The sequence below is a fragment of the Aulonocara sp. 'chitande type north' Nkhata Bay genome, linkage group LG5 (assembly GCF_057382095.1).
Source record: "Aulonocara sp. 'chitande type north' Nkhata Bay isolate Kocher_YH1m ecotype deep benthic linkage group LG5, A_spYH_male_GT1.1, whole genome shotgun sequence".
Lineage (NCBI taxonomy): Eukaryota > Metazoa > Chordata > Actinopteri > Cichliformes > Cichlidae > Aulonocara > Aulonocara sp. 'chitande type north' Nkhata Bay.
Genome location: NC_141348.1, coordinates 35,216,518 through 35,242,536, shown reverse-complemented (window position 1 = coordinate 35,242,536; position 26,019 = coordinate 35,216,518). Strand labels below are relative to the sequence as shown.

General features: G+C 43.9%; 2 protein-coding genes across 4 annotated transcripts in view; one reads left to right on the top strand and one right to left on the bottom strand.

Annotated features, from left to right (window-relative positions):
* The window catches only part of LOC147331138 (uncharacterized), a 43,695-nt gene extending 31,763 nt beyond the window's left edge, over window positions 1-11,932 (top strand). Inside the window, exon 2 of the mRNA XM_086293198.1 lies at window positions 10,381-11,932. Within this exon, the coding sequence (XP_086149324.1) occupies window positions 10,479-11,369 (891 nt within the window). The 5' untranslated portion in view covers window positions 10,381-10,478 and the 3' untranslated portion in view covers window positions 11,370-11,932. The remainder of the gene's footprint in view (window positions 1-10,380) is intronic.
* Window positions 1-26,019, bottom strand: part of igsf21a (immunoglobin superfamily, member 21a) — a 193,188-nt gene that overhangs the window by 142,296 nt on the left and 24,873 nt on the right. The window lies entirely within an intron of this gene.

The following is a 26,019-nucleotide window of genomic DNA, read 5'->3' as shown; positions in this document are numbered from 1 at the left end:
CTGCCCGAAAGCTACCTGGACTCTGAGACCATCCACCTGTTAGCCCAGTGCATGAGCACCAATCTGGCTGTTGCACAGTGTAATCTATAGGTGGTTATTACATCAAAAGGCCTTAAAGGTGAGTGGGGGTTTGTTCATCACTCAAGAATCAAGCAAACTGGAAAGAGGGATAAAAATGAAACTCACATGCTGATTTATCAGCACAGTGGTTAGGATTAAAGGACTGCCAGTCCCCTGCCTGTATCACCGACCTACTGCCTGCATGCTTTGTCTCAGCAGCTTTTAAACCCCCACTGTCTCCCAAGACGTGCACCATCACTTTAGTAGAATCAACCCATCATCTGATCACGTTGCTGTAAAATTGTGCCGCGACAAGATGCACAAGCCTTTACGCAGTGATCTTACTCACCATCGGTGTAGATGAAATGGTGCGGCGCACATCTGTGAACATTTTTTCCCTCTTTTTCCCAGTTCAACCTTTACTGTCAAACAAAGGAGAAAGGGGACACGCCCAAACCCAATTACAAGGTTTGTGTTGTTTAGAGGGCTGAGTATGAGTAGACCACTGGTTGACTGCTGATAAAGAAAAAAAACAAAGCAGCACTTTCCACCCCCAGCTTCATTCATTTTCTGGGTTTTTTTCTCTCCTTTTAAACAGCCATTTTAGCACTACTGTGCTTTTGTACCATGTGGAATTGCATCCCCGTTGTCACACTAAAAGCCATATAAAGTAAATACTCAGCTCACCATCAGAAAAATTCATTGCAGGGTGGGGTGGCAACTAGACCTGTATTAAAACTGCCAGAAGAGGAGACAGCTGTCCCAGCCCACGTTCTTATGTGATCTCTGCTTAGGGAGCAGGCTGGTATTCCAAAGCCTCATCTGAAAACAAATTAAAGAGGATTAGAGGCTGCCACTGCAGCTCGTCTCCTCTCCGTTCTGGGGAATAGAGTGTCCTGCTGGCCAAAATGGTGACCTTCACACTGACTTCCTGTCCTGTGTACAGGTGCTCTACAGCAAACATTAAGTTTGTGATATGCCGTCAGCAAAAAGGTCACTGTATGCTTAGATGTTGGGAGGACTGCATGGCCTGTAATATAAATGTGTTAAAATTTCAAAAAGTTAATCTGTTTAAAAATCACAGCGCAAAAAAGTATTGTTTGTGTTTTGCTGTTGTGGTCTTGTATCCCTTCACCCTGCATTTGAAATTAAACAATCACTGTGAGGTGCTGAGTCTCCACATCCACATTAGATGAGTGCTGTAGGAATTGTAGGATTATCCCTAATGCTCTGTCAGTCCTACATTGCAGCCATCATCATACAAAGCTTTTAGTATATTTCTACATGCGGTGTGGTCACTGCCCATTGAAATAGTTGGTCTGTTGTGTCGAGGTTAGGTCATCTTACTTGTTACTTGAACAAGTACTGGCATTAAACACAACAGATGTTCAAGACTTCATATCCTGTCTCAGTGCTACTGCTTGAAATTATGACCAAAACTAATGAGTTTCTCACTAACCTCAGCTTTATCTCCTGTTCAGTGGTAGGGTTTGCGCACTAAAACCTGCAAAACTATTAATAATATCTCAGCTAAAGATCTGCATTTTAACATCCTGGTGACTGTATACCAAGACAGAGACTGGCATATCTGCTCTTCATTGCTGTATCAGCTTGAAAAATATTGTTATATAATCCAAACACAGACTGCAAAGACATGGCAGAAAACAGACAACTCAATAGGGCTCACTGAAATAGTTTAGAATTTTTTTTCTTACTCACTTTATCCTGTACTGAATTACTACTTTACCCTCAGAAGCACTTTGGTGCACTTGAAGTTGGGAGGTGCACAGGTTAGCGTCAGTACCTGAACCAAGGGCATTGTTGCTGATTGAACAGGCACTGTTTTTGATCGTCTGTCAATATTTTCCCCCTGTGGTTTCAGTTACACCAAGCATTAATTGCTTCATTAATTCTGGTATCGTGTATAATTATGCTGTCATTTTACCCGCCTATATGTCCATTCCCAGTGTTGGGAAGGTTACTTTTAAAATGTATTCCATTACAGAGTACAGAATACATGCCCCAAAATGTATTGTGTAACGTATTCCGTTACGTTACTCAATGACAGTAACGTATTCTGAATACTTTGGATTACTTAATATATTATCATGCTTTTTACAACAACGTGAATGTACTATTGCTGTGTGATTTATTACTATTACTGAAGGTCCGCGACTCCGAACTGTAGTAAAGGGACCTCTGACTAATAAGGCGGGGTCCCTGTCGGCTCATAGCCGAAAAATAGCTTTACTTTGTTGTGTGGGTCAACTTTTCTTGCGAGAGACAGAGAGAGGCGTTGAAAGGCTGCTCCAACGGAAATTATTGTTTTCGGAGGAAAACACGAACACGGTGTACAGTCGAGTCTTAATAGCTTACTTACAACTGGGCTCGTCAGGCACTCTTCTTGGCTGCAGTGGTTATTATTATATTTACATGCTTCCAGCTCCCGTTTTTCCTCGATGGCAACTCGTACCTTTCCACTCCCCTTTTTCTCCCTCCTCGCGCTCACAGACCCATAACGTGTATGGCAGTCCATTCTCCCTGCAACACGGACTACACTGCCCATGATGCTACATTCTTTAGAGCTATGCTTGTAGCATTCTGTCTGTTAGCTTAGCACAACAACAACGAAAAGGCGCTCTCTCACCCAGGAAACACACAGTCGCAGAGAGAGAAAGAGAGCGTCGCCCTGTAACCATGGCAACCGTAACGCTGCCGCCTGGAACAACAGAACGTAGCTGTCAAACAAAACCCAAACAGTCCTGACCCACGAAAAAATGAAACAGGAAAGTACCGCCGTGTAATCCATTTATTTCAACAAAGTAACTGTATTCTGAATACCACCTTTTTAAACGGTAACCGTAACGGAATACAGTTACTCATATTTTGTATTTTAAATACGTAACGGCGGTACATGTATTCCGTTACTCCCCAACACTGTCCATTCCCACTGCCAGCTAGTGGTAGATAGGGCAGTCAAAGAAGTCACAGTGTCTATCCTGCGGCTATTTCCCTTTGGTCATACATATAAATACAAATTTCACTGGAAAAATTGAGTCATTAAATCAGCTAGGGGCCACTGACAGTAAGATGAATGCCAGGCTCCACAAATCAGACTAAACATATTGTGGATATTTATGATGAAACATAAATGAAAGAACAGTACACCAGATCTATGTGAAACCGTTCATTAAATTGATGCGCAGATACGTTCATACATCTCTGATTATTGATACACTGCTGATGCCCCAGTGTCAAACATTTGAAAGTTCTCATGCCTCAAATTGCGGCTTATTCAGAGAAAACACTGCCATAAACTGGAATGACTCAACTATCCCTTGGATCACCTGCTCTTTTTTAAGTGCTTTAGCAGGAAGGCTGAATGGAAGAAAATGATAGAGAATTACATTTATAGTTTCACTGAAAGTGCACAAGACTAAAAGTAGATTTAAGGGATTTTCCCGAATTTCACAAATTCATCTAATCTAACAACATCCATTATGATTCTCAGTTATTCTTCTAATGGTGCACTCCTGCATGCTTTATTGGGTTGCTTTTTACAATTCCCTGCTTTGAGCTGATGCACTTCTGTAGTGAAATGAAAGCGTATAAAGAAATTAAAGTTAGAGAAGCACAAGGTTAGAGAGCACAACCTATGAGTGAAGGGAAGTACCAAGCATTGGTATTCATAGCTGTCCCTCCATTTTGGATCACATTTAGTACTTGGCTGCAGCCAACTGCAGCTCTGACACATGCACATCTCCCCCTCACAGTGTTTGTGAAAGAGCTACTGTGTTAATTGGGATAAACTGTGTTAGGGAGGGGAAATTAATGCATGGCTGTAAACGGGCATAGATGAATCACATCTGTCAGGTTAATTTGATCAAAGGATAGGTGCAGTGCATGTGTATGTATTTTTATTTCTTGTGCACATTTGCTAAGCTGGGCAACAAGCTCCACTCAGTGGAAATTACTTCTGTTAGCCATATTGCATATCACACTATACTAGTATGTGTACTACTTACGCTAACGGTGTTTTTGTTGTCTACTTAAAGTCTATGTGGCCTGATGGTTTGTTTGTTTTTAATATAAAAATTAAGGCTAAGCGGAGGGATTTGAGTGACCTGTTAAATGATTTGGCAAAAAATTTAATTAATAATCATGGAAACCTGCAATAAAACTCATCAGCAGGGTCTTCAATCAAATATTAAAAAATTTTGATATAGTAGCAATGCATTATTTGTTTAAAAGACCACATTTACATCTGCATCAGAAGCCTAAGCCAACATTATCTATTTTTATAGATTTCTTTTTTGCCTAAGAGATAACTGAGCCTTGGAAAAGTCAAGGTAAAGTCCTCTGTTAACCACAAGAGAAGCTGGATCAATAAGTCATATGAAAGCCATCAAAATATCTTTACTTACCCTCTAGCAACACAACCATCAGTCCCAGCTGCTATATTACAGTACTTTTATTTGTTGCTTGGCTCCATCTCACTACATGTGTCCACACAAACATTCACACACGTAGGGATCCATATTGGTAAAAATAAATAAATACATCAAATACAAAAAAAAATCAAATGAATGTTTATTTTAACTCCCTTTTAAGGCTCTTTTTAACTTACAGATGGCATCATGAAGCCAATCAGTCCCGACAATTCTTCGACATGTTTAGCAGCATATGGCGTTAAACCTCAACCTGTTCAGTCAGTAATAACTTGGACTTGATTAATTAATTAATGGGTCTGTTCTGTTGAAATAGACCTGCTTAATAACTGCTTTATTGTACCTAACCAAGGAATTTTGATCCAAATTGAAAGAGGCAGGGGCACTCCGGTGCAAAAATCTCAATGAGAAATGTAAATTATTTTGGAGTTAAGTAGAAATGATGAGCAAATGTGTGTTGGGACTGTGAAACTGTATCGCTGTGAATCCTGATGAAACAATTGGTGCGGTCCAAATCATAGCTATGTAATCATCTACAAAAACAAACCTCGTCTGTATAAAATTTTGCCTCAGCATATATTTACTAAATTGGGTAATGGATTTGGTCATTCACAATCACTGTATCAAGTACATTTGTTTTATTATAACTTAAAAAAAAATCACAAAAAACAGAAAATGACTTTGTGGCTACAAGACTCAGCCAATTCAATTTGAATCCAATAATTGTGTGATGGTGTGATAAAAATGAAAATCATCACAATCTGGACAGCTCAGACTGCAACTGTCCCTTACTTGGGTGAGTATAGCTGTAAATAGAAAATAGCTTAAAAGTTTTCTTTACAACAACTTCAAAAGGCAATATTATTTCTGACAGCTCCTTTCACGCCTCCGAGAAGGCAATAATTGTGTGTAGCGAGTGCGATGAGAGAATTTCAGCCACAGAAGACAGGTACATGTGTCACACAGATAGAGGCTGCTAAACGCTTGGATACTTTTTTCTGGTTACTGTCTCAGTTTGGTTTTTTTTGTTACTTGTGTTTGTGCATCAATTATGTATCTTTTTTCAGACGGTTAAAAAAATTATTGAATTTGTTTCAGATGTTGCATGTATACATTGTATATACAACATTGTATATTCAGATGTTGTATATATACATATATCAGAAAAAAAAACAAGAAAAAACCCCCACTTCTTTTGCTATTGGTGAGAAAATATGCAGTGTTGCTAATTGCCAGAAAGGTCAGGGTAAATTTCTCAGGATTGCTGTGTTCCAGAATCATCTGTGCTCGTCACTCAGCACTGTGACAGACGGATACCATCTCCTCGTACACCAACACTCACAATATTTTCTATTCGTTATTTACATAAATTCATCTACAAAACACTCCTGTACACATGACTGGACAATACAAATGATGTTTTTTGCATGTCCACTCATAACTGTTAACTGTGTGATAACTTTTTTCATACCATGGGTCTTTTTTTTTTTGTCACTTTTCATTTTTCAATCTTATGCTAGGAGTAAGCATGATTGTTTAATCACAAACCAGCAGAGGAGGGGATGATGACTGTTTGAGGGGCAGAGTAATGAAGGTATAAAGCTAAATGATGGAAATCCCTGCTGTCACCCACTGTCCCTGCAGCATGTTCACAAAGGATGCTCATCTGTGTTATCCTCACACCTTAGCAAAGCTGTCTAAATAAGGAACACGAAAGACATCCTTGGCAAAACCCTGAACTTGTCCACAAGGTCGGCTATCCCCCCGGGCTGTGTGTTACTATCATGGGGGTCTGGCGCAGTCAGGTGTGAACATCTGCACTTAGGGAGCCTGCACTTCTGTAAGGCATTTTTTAATATTTGAACAAAGATCCATTAAAAAATTTCAGCATCTTGTAATTCAAGTAGTTTGACAGCGACTGAGATTATCGCACTTCATTTAGACTTTAAAAAAGCTAGCTCATGACAAGAAGGAAAGGACACTAGCACCAAATGTTAACATGAAGTGATATGGAAATCACATTTTGTTCATGTTCTAAGTGTAGTATTTAATGTATTACTCGCATTTATTTTTATGTTTTTGTAAGGATTGAAAAAGTTATGATATGATCTCAAGTGTTCCTTTGTGTCTCAGCTGGCTGGATGAGAATGTCAGAGTGCGTGTTTTATTGACAGCAAGTGACAGGGTTCCTAAGTGCTGTGTTAAACTATAGAAAATGAGATATGAGTAACCACACTTCTGCTAGACCACTGTTAGTGTTACTAAAGAAAAGACAAAGATTCACAGCAGTAGCTTCAGCCAAGACTCATATGAGATCTGCAGGCATCTTTATGTGCTGTATAATGTGGTGTTGTTGAGCATCTACTTAGCTGTCTAGAGTGCAAAACAACTGTAGCAGTGCGCTTATCCCCTGTGAATGTTTGTTTGGTCATTTATTCACAAAGCTTAAGGTGCATGACCAGGCTTTTTGTTTGTCAGAAAGGAGACAAACAGGAAAGCTAATGGAGTTTGTTTTTTAAAGTTCCTTGCTGTTTTGCATCAGCCCATGTGGAATCAGTACATCTATTTGCCATTCCAATGACACAATGCTTGGACATGATTTTGCTGCCCTCAATATATCAATTTTCATGTAAATCACACAAAAGTAGAGGGTGCTCTTCTAAAACCAAAAAAAACCCCTAATGTGCACATTTCTCCTTCGTGGTCTTGACTTTACCTAAAGGAAAACGTGATTAAAAAAATTTAAAATTTGCTTCCAACTGGAAAGTTCTTCACAATGTGCTGATTCTCAAGTGTTAGCGCATTATTGCAATAATACAGTGATGTTTGGAAAACTATGCAGCTGTGTGACGTTGCTGACGGTTACCAACGGATCCTGTTACACATCTTTTCTCTTGTCAATCTGTTTCATTCCCCTGTCTACAATGACACTATTCACATACAGCTGTCTGAATGAAAAATGTTCTGCATTTTCAAGCCTCCTGTTAGTAAACGTATTCATTTGATTTTTCATCTAATTATTATTCAATGATGGCCCCACACCCCCAATGACAGGTGATATCCAGTGTCCCAAATATCAATGTTAATGTCACTCACCAGCTACAAACACATCACAGTGACTCCTGGGCTTTAATATATTATCTTGTGAGCTGTCAAGTCCAGGGTCTGTAATAATGTGACAGCGGCTCATTGACTTTTAATGGGATGCAATTTGAGCCGAAACTCAGTGTTTAAAGCAGCAACGTGGAAGATGACAGCAGAGCGAGGGCCATCGATTCCCTTAACTTGTGATGTTTCCTTGGCTTTTAAACATGGTGGTAGGAGGTGAAAAAGGGAAACTTTCAGTGGAGCTGTAAATCCTCACGATGATGAGGAAGGTAACGCAAAGATGTAGCAAACTCAACTATGCAATGCAGGAGAGAGCCGTCAAAGTCATTCAATGACAAGAAAACAGATGCAATAAATACTAGCTTTGAGGAGATGATGACAAGGAGCTGTCCAATATACCCGTCACTCAGCCACACGTTTAGTTTGTAAATGTTGTACATGGATGTGTGAACTATGGATGAACTGAGGAGGTATTTTTTATGCTTGGATGAAGAAGAAAATGATATAGGGATTGCTGGTGTTAGATGATGAGGGTGGTATAAAAACAGGGCCATTCTGACATTGCAATTTCTGACATTCATAATGCTTAAAGGACACAGTGAGCATCCAGCGTCCTCCTCCCCTGTCGTTTTATGACAAGCTCAGACACTCCACAATCTGGTGGCGCCCAGGTACCATCACTCCAGCCATTATCTTGCAAAACCTATTCCATTTGACCTCTGCGGTTGATGTGCGTTATTCACGACAGGAAGAGCTCCAACGTGCACCTCAATTCTGGTGAAGGAGACAGAGGACCTAAAGGGAGCATGAGTGAGTGAGTGGCAGACAAAAGGTGGACGGCAGAACGAGAAGGAAGCCAGGACAGAGCCAACGACCAGAGATGTGTAGACAAAGAGAGACAAAGTGATGAAGAGATTAACAACTGAAGGGAGAGAGATCACATGCAGTGAGTTGTACTCCTCCATTAAATACCGTGGTCACCTTCAAACAAAAATAAAATGACCGCTGCGTGTCTCCACCCCATGGCCAACACCCCTCCTGCTTCCTCACTGGAGCATAAGTAAACCTCTAATGAGCAGGAAAAAGCTTCTGTGTAGTGGGCAAGATGAATAGATACAAGAGGCTACTTTGCACAGCGATGCTAGGGCAGTGTCTATCTCTGTGCTCCACAGAAGCGAGCATTCTGTTGAGTCCTTCGGGACCAAAAGGGCCTAAGAGGCCCTAATTATATCATTCAACTAATTATCCACAAAGCTGTTGTCATGGATAGCCATTTAGTTTGGGTGAAAGCCTCAATAGCAACAAAGAAGCAACTTTAAAGAAAGGTATGTGCCACTAGAATGAAAGCCTTTGACAAGATTTTTTTTTTTGTGGCACCTACAACACAAACAGATAATGCTTACGGAAACGGTTACACTCCTTTGTTTATAACGTATTTTGCCAGAGGGAGTTCAAATGAGCAACATTGTTATATTTAAATGTGCCTCTATGCAATAGCACGCTTAATATATGAGACAGGTTTTCCTCTTGTGTTAGCATAATAAAAGGGTGCATGACCATAGCAGGGGGCTCTAGTGGTTTTACATAATTCAGTTAAGTGTCAGGATAAATGTGGGACAGCCTTCTTATACAATTCTTTTGACAGTATTTTCAAGTGGTTCAGCATTTCTCCTGACAGGGAGCGAATCTTTCTGCTGTTCATACCTTCATCTTCTCTGTAAAACTCCTTTTAAAATTTAGGGACAGGACAGGGGACGGGCCTATCTTTCGAAGCACTGAGCAAAAGTACAATTCACCAATCCGCAGGGTGAGCAATAGAATAATTGCAGCTACTGTCTTGTGATTTATTACAGGTGATTATTTTCTTACTCGCCACTGTATCTTTTATGAAAAAGTGAGACGGTCTTCCTTATGTAACAGAGGAGCGCAGCATTGTATGATGTTTATTTACAAGATCCTACTGTAAAGAAAGACTGCCTCCCTACCTCTGTTCTTGGATTAAATTTAAACACACTGCTTACAATGTCAGGTCACAGGACTTTTTAACATTAGATGCATCTCTCATTCAAACTGAACCTTTAAAAACTGGATCTGCTGCCTACAAATGGAACAAGCTAAAAAAACATAGGGGAAAGAAAACATTGTGTTTGAACTTTGGAAGTACACTGAAGAATGTATGTGGAAAATATCTGTATTAAACAAGCCTACACACATACCTATGTAAGATTGCAGAATCCTTTTCCCTGAGTTGCTAGTGATTTCTAAGTAAAAGCCTGCAAGTTTCATTCATTTTAATTATATTTCATGAAGAAAACCAAAGAGAAGGAACACTTATGGGTTTTCTTTCTATGAAAAACATGGTTTTAATAATCCCGTAGACATATGTGTATATACAAATATGTTGATATGTTTTTAAGCAGCAACAGCCTGAAATAGAGAACTTGAATTTAAGCTGAACTTTACTGGTTTGCAGATTCAACATAACAGTAAAACAAAAAAAGAAACAAAAAACATATGGAGCTAACTATAAAAGATGGACATGGCAATATTAACAACACCCACTTTTTAGTAAAGTTTAGTATTTTGGCCACCATCTTCATGTTTTGAAACTTAACAAACGGATGGTGTGGCGGAGGCGTGGCCCCGGGCGCAGCTGCAGGGGAGGAGTGGAGCGGAAGGCTCATCAGGGCGGCGCTGCGAGGCCGGTAAGAACAGCTGATGTTGTTTATGGACTGATGATGGTCTCCCTCCGCTGTGTTTATAGTGAGACGAGGAGGAGCGGCCAAGAGAGAGATCAGCTGGGCTCGTGAGCTGTCAGACTGTGTGACTGAGTCAGCTGTCAAAACAACAACACTTGAATAAATGTGGAAGTTGGCTGTACCTACCTGTGTGTGCGTGTGTCTGTGCCTGGTGTATTCCACAAGTGGTGCCGAAACCCAGGAAAGTGCCGGTGGGGAAATGTCCGACCCACAGGCCGCGCCACCCGCCCAGCCTCTGCAATTCTTGGCGCAGATGCTGGCGGAGATGGCGACGATGAGCCGGGATCAGGCGGCCGACCAGCGTGCCCACCTGGCCGCGCTGCGGGAGCAGACGGACCGGCAGACGCAAGTTCTGGAGCGGCTGGTCGGGGCCGCTGCCACGCCGAAGCCCTCGCCACTGTCGGTGGCGGTGCCCTGGATGGGGGACGGGGACGACCCACAGGTTTTTTTGGAGACCTTCCGTGCCACGGCGGAGGCTTGCCAATGGCCGCGGGAGGAGTGGGCTCCGCGGCTGCTCCCCCTGCTGTCCGGGGAGGCACAAACAGCGGCCCTGAGTCTGCCTCCGGCGTCGAGGAGCAGCTTCGCGGACGTGAGCCGGGCGGTGGTGGACAGGCTAGGGCTCACCGCCGAAGACCACCGCCGGCGGTTCCGGGCCTGTCGGCTGGCTACAACGGACCGACCATTCGCCTGGGCCCGGCAGCTGCGCGACGCGGCGGTACGCTGGCTGCAACCGGGAACATCGGAGGGGGAGACGAAGCTGGTGGACAAGGTGGTGCTGGAGCAGTTCACGGAGGGATTGCCAGCGGAGACGGCGAGATGGGTCCGGTGCCTTGGAGGTAGCGGTGACGCTGGCGGAGGACCACCTTGCCGCTGGAGCAGGGGAACCCGGGGACGCCGGACGGAGGCCGAACAAACAGGCCCCGGTGCCGGCCCCGAGGCGCCGTGTGCCGGCACCAGGGCAGGCAGAGCGGCTGCCGGCGCTGAGCCCCACTAACCCTTTCGCGGCGTTGGTGCCGTCCAGGGCAGCCGAGCCAAGTGGAGCCGCCCCCGAGCCACGGAGAGCAGCACAGACGCCGGGGCCGGAGTGTTGGAAGTGCGGGCAGCCGGGGCACCTGAGGAGGGATTGTCCGCTTATGGAAGTGGGGCAGGTGTTTCGTGTTGCTGGCGCCCCAGCACCCTCCCCCGGTCCAGGAGGGACATACAGTATTCCGGTAAGGACTCGAGGGGGTATACGCCAGGCGTTGGTGGACACGGGCTGCACGCAGACCCTCGTACACCAAAGCTTGGTTCGCCCCGGGGCATTGCTGGAGGCAGAATGGGTGGAGGTGAGGTGTGTGCATGGTGACGTTCACAGGTATCCCATAGTGCCGCTGTTATTAAAGTATAAGGGCAAAATGCATAGAGTAACGGCGGCGGTTAGCCCGCGCCTGTCGCACCCCCTGATTCTGGGTACCAATTGGCCGGGGTTTCATCAGCTACTGGGACAGTACGCGGGGGTGCGATCACGACCGGAAGCGGGGTGTAGCGTGTGCGCGGCGTTCAGCGGTGACGCGGGGTCGTCCGACACTGACTCCGGGGGGGACGTCCCGCCGGCCCCGGAAGTGTCCCCCATGGGTGATTTCCCACTGGAGCAGTCTCGTGACGGCACCCTACGCTCAGCCTTTGACCAAGTGATGGCTATTGATGGTCACGTGGTGCGCCCTGAGGCCGCGCAGACCTGCCCGCGTTTCGTCTTATTAAACGACCGATTATATCGAGTGAGTCGTGACACTCAGACAGAGGAAACACACACCCAGTTGTTGGTGCCGCAGGGCCGCCGGGAAACGCTTTTCCAGGCGGCCCACTATAACCCCATGGCAGGGCATATGGGCTATGAGAAAACTCTGGAGCGAATAACGGCCCGATTTTATTGGCCGGGCATCCGAGCGGATGTGTGCCGCTGGTGCGCGTCCTGCCCGGACTGCCAACTTGTTAACCAGCCGGCCATACCGAAGGCGCCGCTGCGCCCTCTCCCCCTCATTGAGGTCCCGTTTGAGCGCATCGGCATGGACCTCATCGGGCCGTTTCACCGGAGTGCACGTGGCTACCGCTTTGTGTTAGTCCTGGTGGATTACGCAACGCGGTACCCGGAAGCAGTTCCGCTGCGCACCATCTCTGCAAAGAGTGTGGCGCAGGCACTGTTTCAGGTCATCTCCCGAGTCGGAATCCCGAAAGAGATACTGACTGACCAGGGCACGTCGTTTATGTCTCGTACACTGCGGGAACTGTACGAATTACTGGGCATTAAATCTATTCGGACCAGCGTCTACCACCCTCAGACTGACGGGCTGGTGGAGCGGCTGAATAAGACTTTAAAGTCCATGATTCGGAAGTTCATTAACGAGGATGAACGCAATTGGGATCACTGGCTAGACCCTCTGTTATTCGCAGTGCGGGAGGTGCCCCAGGCCTCCACGGGATTTTCTCCCTTTGAACTGCTGTTCGGCAGGAGGCCACGTGGGGTGCTCGACCTGATTAAAGAAAGCTGGGAGGACGGTCCGAGCCCCGCCAAAAATGAGATTCAGTACGTGTTGGACCTGAGAGCAAAACTCCACACTTTGGGGAGGTTGTCACGGGAGAATTTGCTCCAGGCTCAGCAGCGTCAGCAACGCCTGTATGACAGAGGGGCTAGGCTCAGGCAATTTTCACCGGGAGATAAAGTGCTTGTGTTACTCCCTACTTCCAGCTCGAAGTTGCTCGCCAAGTGGCAAGGACCCTTTGTGGTCACACGGCGAGTCGGGGACGTGGACTATGAGGTCGCTCGGTCGGACAGGGGAGGAGCCACGCAGATTTATCACCTCAATCTCCTCAAACTGTGGCGAGAGGTTGAAACCGCTTCTCTGGTGAGCTTGGTGAAGGAGAGAGATGAGTTGGGGCCTGAGGTGCCAAATTCTATCATTCCCGCCTCCCTCCCTTGTGATGACCATCTCACACAGGCCCAGAGAGCGGATGTTGTCGCGTTGCAACAGCGTTTTGCGGACGTGTTCTCCCCCCTGCCCGGCCGGACGTCCCTCATCGAGCACCATTTCGTGACGCAGCCTGGCGTGACGGTGCGTTCACGGCCCTACAGGCTCCCGGAGCACAAGCGAAAAATCGTGCAGAGGGAATTGGCGGAAATGCTGAGGATGGGAGTAATAGAAGAGTCGCACAGCGCCTGGTGTAGCCCCATCGTTCTGGTGGCGAAGAAGGATGGGTCTATACGGTTCTGTGTCGACTATCGCAGGGTGAACGAAGTGTCACGCTTTGATGCCTACCCCATGCCTCGGGTCGACGAGCTCCTGGACCGGTTAGGCACGGCCCACTTTTTCACGACACTGGACTTAACCAAGGGCTATTGGCAGATTCCCTTGTCTGCCGAGGCCAGGGAGAAAACGGCCTTCGCCACTCCGTACGGTTTGTACCAGTTCGTGACACTTCCGTTTGGCCTGTTCGGGGCCCCGGCCACTTTCCAGCGTCTCATGGACCGGGTACTGCGTCCGCACGCAGCGTATGCTGCCGCCTACCTGGATGACGTGATCATCCACAGCGACACCTGGGTGGAGCATGTGCTGCGGGTGGCCGCGGTCCTGGAGTCCCTGAGGGGGGCGGGGCTCACGGCCAATCCGAAGAAGTGCGCGGTTGGACGGAGGGAGGTGCAGTATCTGGGGTACCACCTGGGGGGCGGGCAGGTGCGTCCACAGGTGGAGAAGACGGCGGCTATCGCATCCTGCCTGCGCCCCAGGACGAAAAAGGAGGTGAGACGGTTCTTGGGGTTGGCAGGTTACTATCGTCGCTTTGTGCCGGGGTTTGCGCAGCTAACCAGCCCCCTGACCGATCTCACTCGAAAGGGTGCCCCGGATCTGGTCCAGTGGACGGGGCCGTGCCAGGCGGCGTTTGTGCAGGTGAAAAAGGCTCTCTGTGGGGAGCCGCTGCTTCACACTCCTAACTTTTCCCTCCCTTTTGTTCTGCAGACTGACGCCTCGGACAGAGGGCTGGGAGCCGTTTTGTCCCAGCAGGTAAGGGGGGCCGACCGCCCTGTCCTATACATCAGCCGGAAGCTAGCAGAGCGCGAGCGCCGGTACAGCACCGTGGAGAAGGAGTGCCTGGCCATCCGGTGGGCGGTCGGCTCCCTGCGCTATTACCTCCTGGGACGCTCATTCACCCTCTGTTCGGACCACGCCCCGCTGCAGTGGCTCCACCGCATGAAGGATGCCAACGCCCGGATCACCCGGTGGTATCTGGCGTTGCAGCCCTTTAAGTTCAAGGTGATCCATAGGCCGGGGGCGCAGATGGCAGTGGCCGATTTCCTCTCTCGCTCGCGGGGGGGGGAGTTGGCTCGGCCGGACGGCTCCCCGGCCTCGAACGGGCGGTGGGGGTGTGTGGCGGAGGCGTGGCCCCGGGCGCAGCTGCAGGGGAGGAGTGGAGCGGAAGGCTCATCAGGGCGGCGCTGCGAGGCCGGTAAGAACAGCTGATGTTGTTTATGGACTGATGATGGTCTCCCTCCGCTGTGTTTATAGTGAGACGAGGAGGAGCGGCCAAGAGAGAGATCAGCTGGGCTCGTGAGCTGTCAGACTGTGTGACTGAGTCAGCTGTCAAAACAACAACACTTGAATAAATGTGGAAGTTGGCTGTACCTACCTGTGTGTGCGTGTGTCTGTGCCTGGTGTATTCCACAGATGGTTTGACTGAGAAAGCTCCAAGCAAAAACCCAGGAGCAAAAACAAGGTTAAGGAGATCGTCTAGAAGGGGGTGTAGGTCTGGTGTCCAGGCTAAAAGGAAAAGTGCCTAAAGTGCCCGACAGAGGGGATTTTTCCTGCTCCATGGTAGAGAACGTCTCCGGTATATGGTACCAGTTCCCCTCCAGGACGCGGAAAATGCCGATCGGTTACCGCCTACCCGACTTTTCATCACAGGCGTACAGAACGATTACCTGGATCGGCATCATGTCTGGAGATTTTTTCACCTTGGCCTGTCACTCTACAAGACCACAGTTCCACAGCTAGGCGTACCAGGAGACTACGTCCTCACTCCAGGTGTCTGCTGTCAATTCCCCGTCAATCAGTTGTTGATGACATCAGCCTGTCACCTCTGCTTCAGATCGCTCTCCTAAACGCTCGCTCCATAGCCAACAAATCATTTGTACTGAATGACTTGAAATTATCAATCAATGAGGTCTGCAAATTTCCAAAAGCCAAATGTTTTATTTGATTTTGACCACAAACTCATTACTTCCCTTACTTAGGTCACAATTCAAGTGATCACTAGGGTCATTTTCAAAGGAATGATCATGATTTCTTTATCAGTAGAAAGAAAGCAGATTCAAAGCACTTTTTCAGAAACAGGTTATGCATTAGTTATTTTATATAAAGTCTGTGCTGGCTCCTTGGTACTTGTATATTTGGGGCCACAGTTTTCTTCAACTGAAATGTTCTCTTCATTTTCTTCATGAAAAATCTAGAAATCTGTTGATCTGATCAAGAATATTGCTGTTGTCTAATGCTAACGAACTTCTGTGTAAAAATAATTCTAAAGTTAGATTTTTCCGACATTAGAAAAACAGGGCAGACACATGTCCAGGCAGATAAAGCATCATAATTTAGAAATTCCAAATACCCCGTTGGTGGTCCTCAGGACATTAGCTGGTGAAATTTCTGACTAGTCAGGCTGTATATGTATTAATGTTTATGCTACTTATTGGTTTTGTGTATTAGCTGGATTTTGTCAAGCATAAAAGAGGCCCATATTGTGTCATCAACAACATTTCCTACTTTTGGACGATTTACCCTAATTGGGTAAAAGCCTAAGCTGATTAGACATGTAGAATATCGAAACAAATTTTAGACTTACTGTTAGAGATTTTCTACATTATACATTATAACCAAATCTCTATAAAACAATATAATCAAGTAAGCCTTATATTCTAACCAAGTAAGCCTTATATTCTAACCAAGTATGCCTTATATTTTGTGTGTTCATATATTTTCACATAACCAAGCCTATTGTTGAAGAATCACCTAACCAAGTCTATTGTTAAAGGAAAACTGATGCATTCCTTACCTCAGTGTCTGAGATGTTTGACAGCATGATATAATGATGCATTCTTTTCCTTCAGTGTCTGTGATGTCAGATAAAGCATGATATACTTCTGTATTCTTATCCCAGTGTGTGAAAGATCAGATAAGTTGATTTAATGTTTAACCTCTTCCCTGACAGTTAAAAGAGGAAGTACTATGTAACCCATTTTTGCCTTATAAATAAAGCAAGCGAGCCTGTGCTCGGTGTTTTTTGTCTTCTCAGAGACATTCACCCGTGCGCACGTTTTCTAATTACACTCTGAGTCGGTCTGCAGTTGTCTCATTTCTCTTACTTGTGTTTGAACAAATGTCTACCCTTGACACTTACATTCTGATGTTTCATTTGCAAAGCTACACTGGGCTTAACTCAATTAAATGGGTTAGGTTCTATTTGCTTTCTTTTAATAATTTGTCTATAAATCAGTAAATTATAAACTAATATTTAGAATTACAGTGATACAGCTTTAAACCTTGGAGATTCAGATTATCAAACCATCTAGATAGTGTTTGAAAGGAACAGTGTGTGACAATGATTATTATACAAGAAGATTATTATAAAAGTTTAAAGATTGCATAACAGTTGGATTGTGGCATGAAGCGTGGCAGTGGTAAAAGTAATTGTCTTGCATGAGCAATGACTTCTTCTTCTTTTTTTTTTGATGAATCTGCTCAGTGCTGAATAGCTCGAGCTTCCACACTAGCTGATGCTAACTTATTGTTGTTGAATGCTCTGTGGTTAAGAGTACATTCTTTAAACCAACTGCCATGTAAAAAAAAATAAGAAGAAATAAAAAAACAAGGCCTGTGAAGGGAGAATTTAACATTACAGCCACTAAGTTATGGGGCTCCTAGCCTGAAAAGGTGGTGTGTATTCATCAAGGCCAGCAAAAAACTAGAGGAAGAGAGTGGTTGCTTGAACTCAGTGATGGATTAAGCTGTCTGACGCTGCTCATGACTCATATAGAATAATCATCGTTTAGACCAAGAGTCTATAGTGCATTACAATTCCATGCTGAGAAATTACTTATACAGTAAGCCACTTGGGCAGAAGATTATTGAATTTATCTGTAACCATCTTAGTTTGTGGCTGTGCAGAATATTTGTATACAGGATTTCAAATAGGTAAGGAGTCGAGGTGCTATGCTGATGTTACTGATATGCTGATATGATATGATGACTTGTTTAAATGCTTTAAAAGGGGGAAAAACAAAGCATTACTAGAGTGTTCTGCTCAAAATGTTTGCATGGATGTACGATTTAGAATTGTTAAAATGGCCACAGTTTACTTTTCGGTATGTTCAAAATGCCATCGGGTTTGCCCAAGTGTAAGCAAAGTTTACACTGAACGGACAAATGAATGTAATGAACAGATAACAGATAATTGAAGCTCCACTCACTATTAGCCACTATCCAAAATAGCATCTTCAGATGCCATGTTTGCAGAGCAGTGAGCCGGAAATGATGATGCATTACATTACTGGCCACTCAGGACTCCCTGAAAAACCAATGGCTTTTTCAAGAGATACACAAAGGTCTATTATAATAACCTGCTTTAGATAGCACACAACATGAAGCAAGGATTCTGATAACACTGGCCTACTACTCGCAGAGTCTAATGGACTCTTAGTGCATGCAAACCTCTTACAATTGGGATTCAAGTTGCATTTCAAGGTGTGGAAGTAAATGTAATGAGAAACGGCAGGAGAACTATGATAAAACAACATACACTAAATGCTGTCAATTTGCCACTGGAATTGATTAATTGAGTCATTTGACATGTCTGCTCACTTGCCAAAAAACAGCTTTTTTGCTGCGTCTCCAAGGAAATCACTCTTAACTAAAGTTAATAGGCTGGAACACTTTGGGAGTTAGTGGTGCGAGTCCACATTTAAACATCTGCCAATCAATCAGATGGTATCCTCTTGAAGGCGCAGTGTCCTACCTAGGCATTGTTTATGGTATATAAAGACATTGACATATCTTGATGTGACTGACAGGCCTCTGTGAAGATGTGATCATTCCTAACGATTAGTACCACACTCATTCACATTACCACGCCACCCAACGAGAAACCTGATTGGGTGACAGTGACTGAAGACAGGACGGTAGAACAAGCAGAATTTCTGTCTTCGTGGACTCTTCATATGACAGTCATGACAGCTACTCTACTTATATGGCCTAATAAGGAGACTCAACACCAGCATGTGACACTTGCTGAAAAAGCGAGCACAGTGAAATGCATGGCCTTTTCTGGCATCTTTGGGAGCTTGACATTTTTGTCACTGACTTTTGGAAGGGTGTGTGTTAATAAATTGCAGTATGGTTTCGAGCCATGTTCATTTTATCAGTAAAACGATGACATTTTTTAAACTGCAGAAACTTAGCTGATTAAAACTATCTATGTATTTTTAACAGAAGATTAAACAAAATCCATAATAATGTAAGTGTAAACATACACCATTATACAAACATCTCAAATACTACATTGATAGAATATCAGACAATTTACAACCACAAAGCAAGAAAAACTAGTAATTAAGAACCAAAGACAATATATAGGCTGCCATGTAGCAGCATTACTAAAAATGTGAAAAAATATCATAATTCAATACCCACATAGTCTATATTCATTACAAAATCAGATAGATAGCTAGACTGACAAATTGGTAGTTGGGAAGGTGGATCTTAACCAGAAGTATTGTGGAACCAACTCAGAACCAAGTGGATATGCCGCATACACGAACGCATTCATGTTTGTTGTTTTAAAATGAATGAACTGAACCGATAAAGACAGGGTAGGGATAGATAATGAAGCTATGTCCTGATGTGCTTTAAAAATAGATTTAAAAAAGTTTTTGTAGAAAAGATTTCTTGACTTGTTATTGACTTGAGTTACAACTGTTCTATTACCTTAATTCACCTGCAAAAGTGCAACTAAATATTTCTTTAGGGTTTTTAAACTAGCTAGGAGTTTCTTTTAATCACCACATATTAGAACCTAATTTTCACAAGAATATGCAGTTAGTTTTTCAATTACATAATGCCAACAGACCTAAATTAATCAGTGTGTGTGGCCTGAAATTTAATGACCTCCACTAGATATGGTACTCAGCTGAAGAATGATTCACAAAACGACGTTTTGATGTCAAGCATGTTGCATAAACACAAAAAAAAATCAAAAAGTTAACAAGCAGCTGCAGCTGCTTAACTGAACTCATTTAACAATAGCAAAGTAATGTGAAGTGTAGAAGTGAATTCTTATTTCAGTATTTATTAACGGCTAACTATTAGTGTTTATATTTACATATGCATATTTTAAAACTGCTGTGATAACCTACTGAATATACTTCTGGGGTTTTCCCACATCTACCTCAATCTAAGATCTTCCAACTTCTGTTTTTCTTTAATTCAGTCACAGAGGGATCAGAACAAGGAACCTGTGTGTGGCTGTGCTGATGAAATGTGGTAAAGGCACTGCCAAGAAAGTTATCTGGCTTCATCTTCCTCTTTCTTTTAGTTAAGACAGAACCAATACCGCATAACATTACACCCTCACATTATAGCAATTGCAATAACAAAGACCTTTTCCAAGTGTTAATTACTTTTAATTTTTGAAAATGTGGTATTTCTTAATGAACAGGAGAGATTTTACCTGCATTACCAGCATAGTGAGTCTCAAAAGAGTGAGAGTAGGGGGCTATCCCAGCTGACAGAGGGTGAAAGAAGACCCTGCACAGTGTAACTGATATGTCACATTCATGAGACGTGCATTTTTTTTTTGTTTTTTTTACATGGTCATTAGGGGAAGCCCAGAGACAGCAGCCAATTGTATGTTTTTCTTTTGAAGAATGAAATACCATAGTTCACAAAATATTCCGTCTCCAACTGGGGTAAAGTGGATTTTTAACCTCTCCATTTGCAACACTCCATTGTGCTCAAGCACAGCTCATTAATATATCTGTATCATGATAAGCTTCATTTGCTGATCCAAGTACAAGTACGTGAGAGATGGATAGCAGCTGGTTCCATTAGTTCCATTATACTACCAATATAGCTCTCCTGCTGAACTTACTCATGAAAAGATGGCCCATGCTTTCTGGCTACTGAATCATTTAGTATGAGTCTCAGTATAACTTCTCAACGAATAGGTTTGTGTGATTTCTTTAGAACACATTCTCATTACACACTTAGATGAAGCAGTTTGTATTTTACAGAATTTCTAAGAGTTCTAAGAGTTGTGGCAGAGTTGCAAACAAACAGACATGCTCAACTAACATTTGTTGAAATAATGGAATAATGATTTTTTGCGTAGGTAAATAATTGTTAGGTGTCTTTGGCACATTATTCTAAGCCAGGCAGGTTTGTTTACCTGGCAGTCATAAAAATAAGTAGTACATACACACATTCGAGCACACGTTACCTTTGCTGCTTGCATAATAAATTATGTTTATGCCTTCAGCACTGGGTTGATAATACTTCTGTAAATATAGATTGTTCATAGGTAGTATATTACAAAGTCTCAGCTGTGTCTATGTATCTGTGGAGTTTTTGGCTGGGACCAAAAACAGTCTTGCACTTGTGTGCCAGAGTTACAGAAAAACATCTACATTTATTTGCAAATGGAAAAGTTTATCTTAGGAACGAACTTTTAGGGAATGAATGATGAATTTCACAATTTTGGGGGGCTACTGCTGTCAGTGTTGCAAGTTTGTCTCAGACAATTTTATTCAACTGGCAACAGCCACCAAGAGAGTTCATATCAAATATCTGCTCTCCTTATTATTCTAATGATTGCTGTCAATCTTGATGGATTGGTGTATGCATTATCGACCTGAAATTATGTGAGAGAGACAGTCTCAGCATGCATCACTGAAGGAACAGTTTGGCTTTATGGGCAAACCCATTAGCTGCGTTAATCAGGATAAAATGTCTATCTCATCTATTTTCAGTGGCTGACCGCAATAATGAGTCATTAAACATTGTGTTTCAGAGAAATCCATCTCCATCTTGGCCCAAAGATATTCTGAGATTATTCATATTATCTCTTTTTCTCCACCAAAAAAATACTGGATCAGATCAAATATGAAAGAAATCTGCTAAGAATGATCGGCATAGATTAAATAAATCAAAAAAAAATGTTTTAAAAGGTTAATCAAGAGGTAAGTATTCATCCTCAGCCTCTTAAGCTTATTGAATCATCACCTACAGAGGACATATTTTTTATATCGTGCCAAGTCATCCTGTGTGGTGGAAGGACTGTCCCTAGCTTATTTAATGCCAGTTTCAATGACATTTGTTGTCCTCTTCTTTGACATTGGCTGTATTTACATGCACACAATCTTTGAGAGACATTTCCTGTTTGAATTAATGTTTTGGAATAACCTTTATCTGACCTCTTGTGACAACGCTCTTGCCTGTGTATCTATTGCTGTATGCTATGACTTTAAACTTCAAATTATCTATATGTAGGCCTTCGTGTCACTGTATGCTGTAATAAAGTATTTGTCCTTTATTCACACACCAAAATTATACACCTTTTTTTTTCAAAATTTGTTTTGGCAGCTAAGGCAACAAAATTTCATGAAAGACCAAAGAAGCCAACTTAAAAAATTGGGGTTGGTGTTACATCATCATGGTGACAATGACATCAATGGGTGACAAAATAAAGCATATGCAACCTATGAGTGTTATAAGGTTGAAAAAAACAAAAGGAGGAAAAAGGGGAAAAAAAACTTTGATCACCGTCTCCAAGCGAGTGTGAACCAGCTGACACTGACAAGGGGAGCATAAAACTCAATATGACGCTTTTCAACTTGCTGATTAGTGAGACGCCTGAAGCAATCTGCCAAGAAACTTCACCTGTTGCTACAAGGAGTGTGATGTAGTTCTGTCATACCCAGGTGCCACAACCCTAGTCTCATCAGGATGAGTGGTCCTTGGAGTCCTGTGGAACGAGTGGTATGTTGTTAAGTATACTACAGGGAGCTCTGCCTGTACCAGCTGAAAGAAAAGGAGACACTGAAGGTATTTTGTGGTGAAGCCGACTCCCAATGACTGGGGAGTGTTGAAATGCGCCTTACCTCAAGGATAGGTTAAGAAGTCTACAGATAAAGTAGAGGAGGAGGTTCATGTGTCCTAGTGATTTAGAGGTTTGAAAACTTTCCAGAAGTTTAACTGACTTGATGCTATACACTGATGAGCAGTGTTGTATGGGATTCACGGAGTTGTAGAAGGTAATTCAGTGGACAATATATATAAACATAAAACTCACTGGTTGATAAAAACCTAAAAAAAACAAAGTGTTCCTGATAAAACACTTTGACTCTGAGCTATTCATTCTATCTACTGAACACATGCAACTTCGTGCCATATTTGATGGGTGGGGGGTAGGGCCAGATATGGTTTAAATGTTCCTCTGAGCTAAAAGTGTGAGGGAAATAACCCTTGCTTTGATCGCAGAAGTGTAGTGCTTTGAGCATTAAGCTGAAATGCATTATTAGGAATGAGAGGGAGTACATTTTAGATTATAGTCCGGGTCTATACAACAGCATTTTGCTCCCCTGTAAAATAAGAGAGGGCTTTAATCCCAGCTCTACCATACCTATGATGATCGAGTACCTATCAAACCCTCTTGAATTGTTCACTATACATCAGCTGCTGATGTGCATTTTGGCAAGACACCTTTATTTGGTCTCTTTCTGTTAGGTAAAACACCAGAATGTGGGACATGATCTATGGCAGTCATTATAGAACACGGGTGCAAGGTCCTGCTGGGTACAGACAGGGTCACTACATAAAGAGCAGTCGCCTTCACACTGATGTAAATAAGGCTTCTCATAGCATCTACAGCAGAATTTACAGATGTATTTTACCTGATCCTTCAACAGCAGCAGTAATGACAAAGGTTAAAAAAGTTGTTAATTTTCATCTAATTTTCCTAATTATACTTAAAACAAAAATAAGTATTTAAGATTAAGCTTGGGTTTTATTAGTTTTCTGAGGTGCTTCTCAAATGATTGGGTCTTCCTGATGAACAATCGCTTCCTCTGCTACTCACCAATCAAAAATGTTGCTCTCTGACTGGGTTAAACAAAGGGAGCATCATGCTGGAGACTTCCAGCAGGTCAAGTCTCTGTATGGAGGTGAGAATGCCGCAGATGGGTCCCTGGGCAGTTTGACAAAGAGCCACTGGTGGATTTTTTGATGATTTTTTGGGTGAATTAAAAAAATTCATGGGGTAAAATTTTTCACTGTCATATTATTAATTATATTGCTATAATATAAGAGTATGTTTTATTATTATATTAAGAAAGAAATACACCAAAGTCAGATATATCAGTTTGGTCATTGTTGCCAATAGCGACATCTGAAAGAAACACATTATCTTTTTAAGATTACCGTCTTACAGACTCTTTTTGTCTGAATTCGTTTTCTTTTAAAGAAAAAATAACTCAGCTCAAAAGGCAATCAAATTCCGTGGTTGCGGATGAATTTTTGCAAAAAACGTAATCTAAAAAATAAATTAATCTTCGCTTTAAAGACTGATGTCTTTTGTCCATCTTGACAGTCTTTTGTCCATCTTGACACCGAGCCGACAGGCTAGCAGATGACTCCGGCAAGACCAGAGGTGGAGGTTTGTGCATTTATATTAACAATGCTTGGTGCATGAACTCCACTACTACTGAGAGTCACTGCTCACCTAATGCGGAGTTTTTAATGGTCAAATGCAGACCTTATTATCTCCCCAGAGAATTCACTTCGATCATACTCACTGCCGTGTATATACCCCCCGACGCTAATGCTAGGTTGGCCATGAAAGAACTTTCTGCAGCCATTAACAAACACCAGAATAAACACCCCGAGGCTGCTTTTATTGTTGCTGGCGACTTCAACCACACCAACTTAAAGACAGTCCTCCCCAGATTCCACCAACATGTCTCCTGCCACACCAGAGGAGACAAGACTTTAGACCATGTGTATTCCAACCTGGCTGGAGCCTACAAAGCCACACCCCTCCCCCACATTGGACAATCGGACCATCTCTCCCTGTTCCTCACACCTCGGTATTCACCACTCATCCAACGTGTGAAACCTGCTGTGAGGACAATTAAAGTGTGGCCAGAGGGGACAGACGCAGTGCTCCAGGACAGATTTAAAAACACAGACTGGAATATGTTCACCCACACAGACCTGGACCAGTACGCCTCATCTGTACTGGATTACATCTCCAAAACCACAGACAGTGTCACCACCCAGAAACGGATCACCATGTACCCCAACCAGAAGCCTTGGATGAACCGGGATGTTCGTCTCCTCCTGAAGGCCCGCAACACTGCCTTTAGGTCAGGAGATGCACACGCCTACAGTACAGCCAGGGCTAATCTAAAGAAGGGCATCAAAAAAGCCAAACACCATTACAAAAAGAAGGTAGAAGAACACTTCTCCAACTCCAACCCCCGACGCATGTGGCAAGGACTCCAGACCATCACAGACTACAGGACCACCAAACCCTCCCCCGCATCCTCTGATGTCTCCTTCCTCAATGAGCTCAACAACTTTTATGCTCGTTTTGAGCGAGGGAACCCCACAACCACAACCAAAGCAGACATGACGCCAGACCACCAACCTATGACTCTCTCCCCCACCGATGTAGGAGCGGTGCTGAGCAGGATCAATGTCCACAAGGCTGCAGGCCCTGATGGCATCCCCGGGCGTGTTCTCAGAGCGTGTTCTGGGGAGCTTGCAGGAGTGCTCACAGACATATTCAATCTGTCCTTGGCCCACGCTGTGGTACCGGCCTGCTTCAAATCCACCTCCATCGTCCCGATACCCAAAAACTCCAACCCATCTTGCCTCAATGACTACCGCCCAGTAGCACTCACCCCCATCATCACTAAGTGCTTAGAGCGACTGGTCCTAGCACACTTCAAATCCTGTCTCCCCCCCACCCTGGACCCCCACCAATTCGCATACCGCCGGAACAGGAGCACAGAGGATGCAGTCTCCATCGCAATGCACTCTGTCCTCTCACACCTGGACAACAACAACACCTACGCCAGAATGCTGTTTATAGACTTCAGTTCAGCATTCAATACAATCCACCCCTCACAACTCATCAGGAAACTGACAGACCTGGGCATCAGTTCCCTCATCTGCAAATGGTTACTGGACTTCCTGACCAACCGCCCCCAACATGTCCGGCTGGATAACCGCTGCTCATCTACCATCACAATGAACACCGGTGTACCACAAGGCTGTGTGATGAGCCCTTTCCTCTACTCCCTCTTCACCCACGACTGCAGACCTGCTGATGGTTCCAACACCATCATTAAGTTTGCAGATGACACCACGGTGATTGGCCTCATCAGTGACAACGATGAGGCCGCCTACAGGGAGGAGGTGGATCGTCTGGCTGAGTGGTGCGACAGAAACAACCTGCTGCTTAACACCGAGAAGACCAAGGAGCTCATCGTGGACTACAGGAGGAATGCTGACCCACATCCACCCATCCACATTAAGGGGACGGCTGTGGAGCGTGTGAGCAGCTTCAAG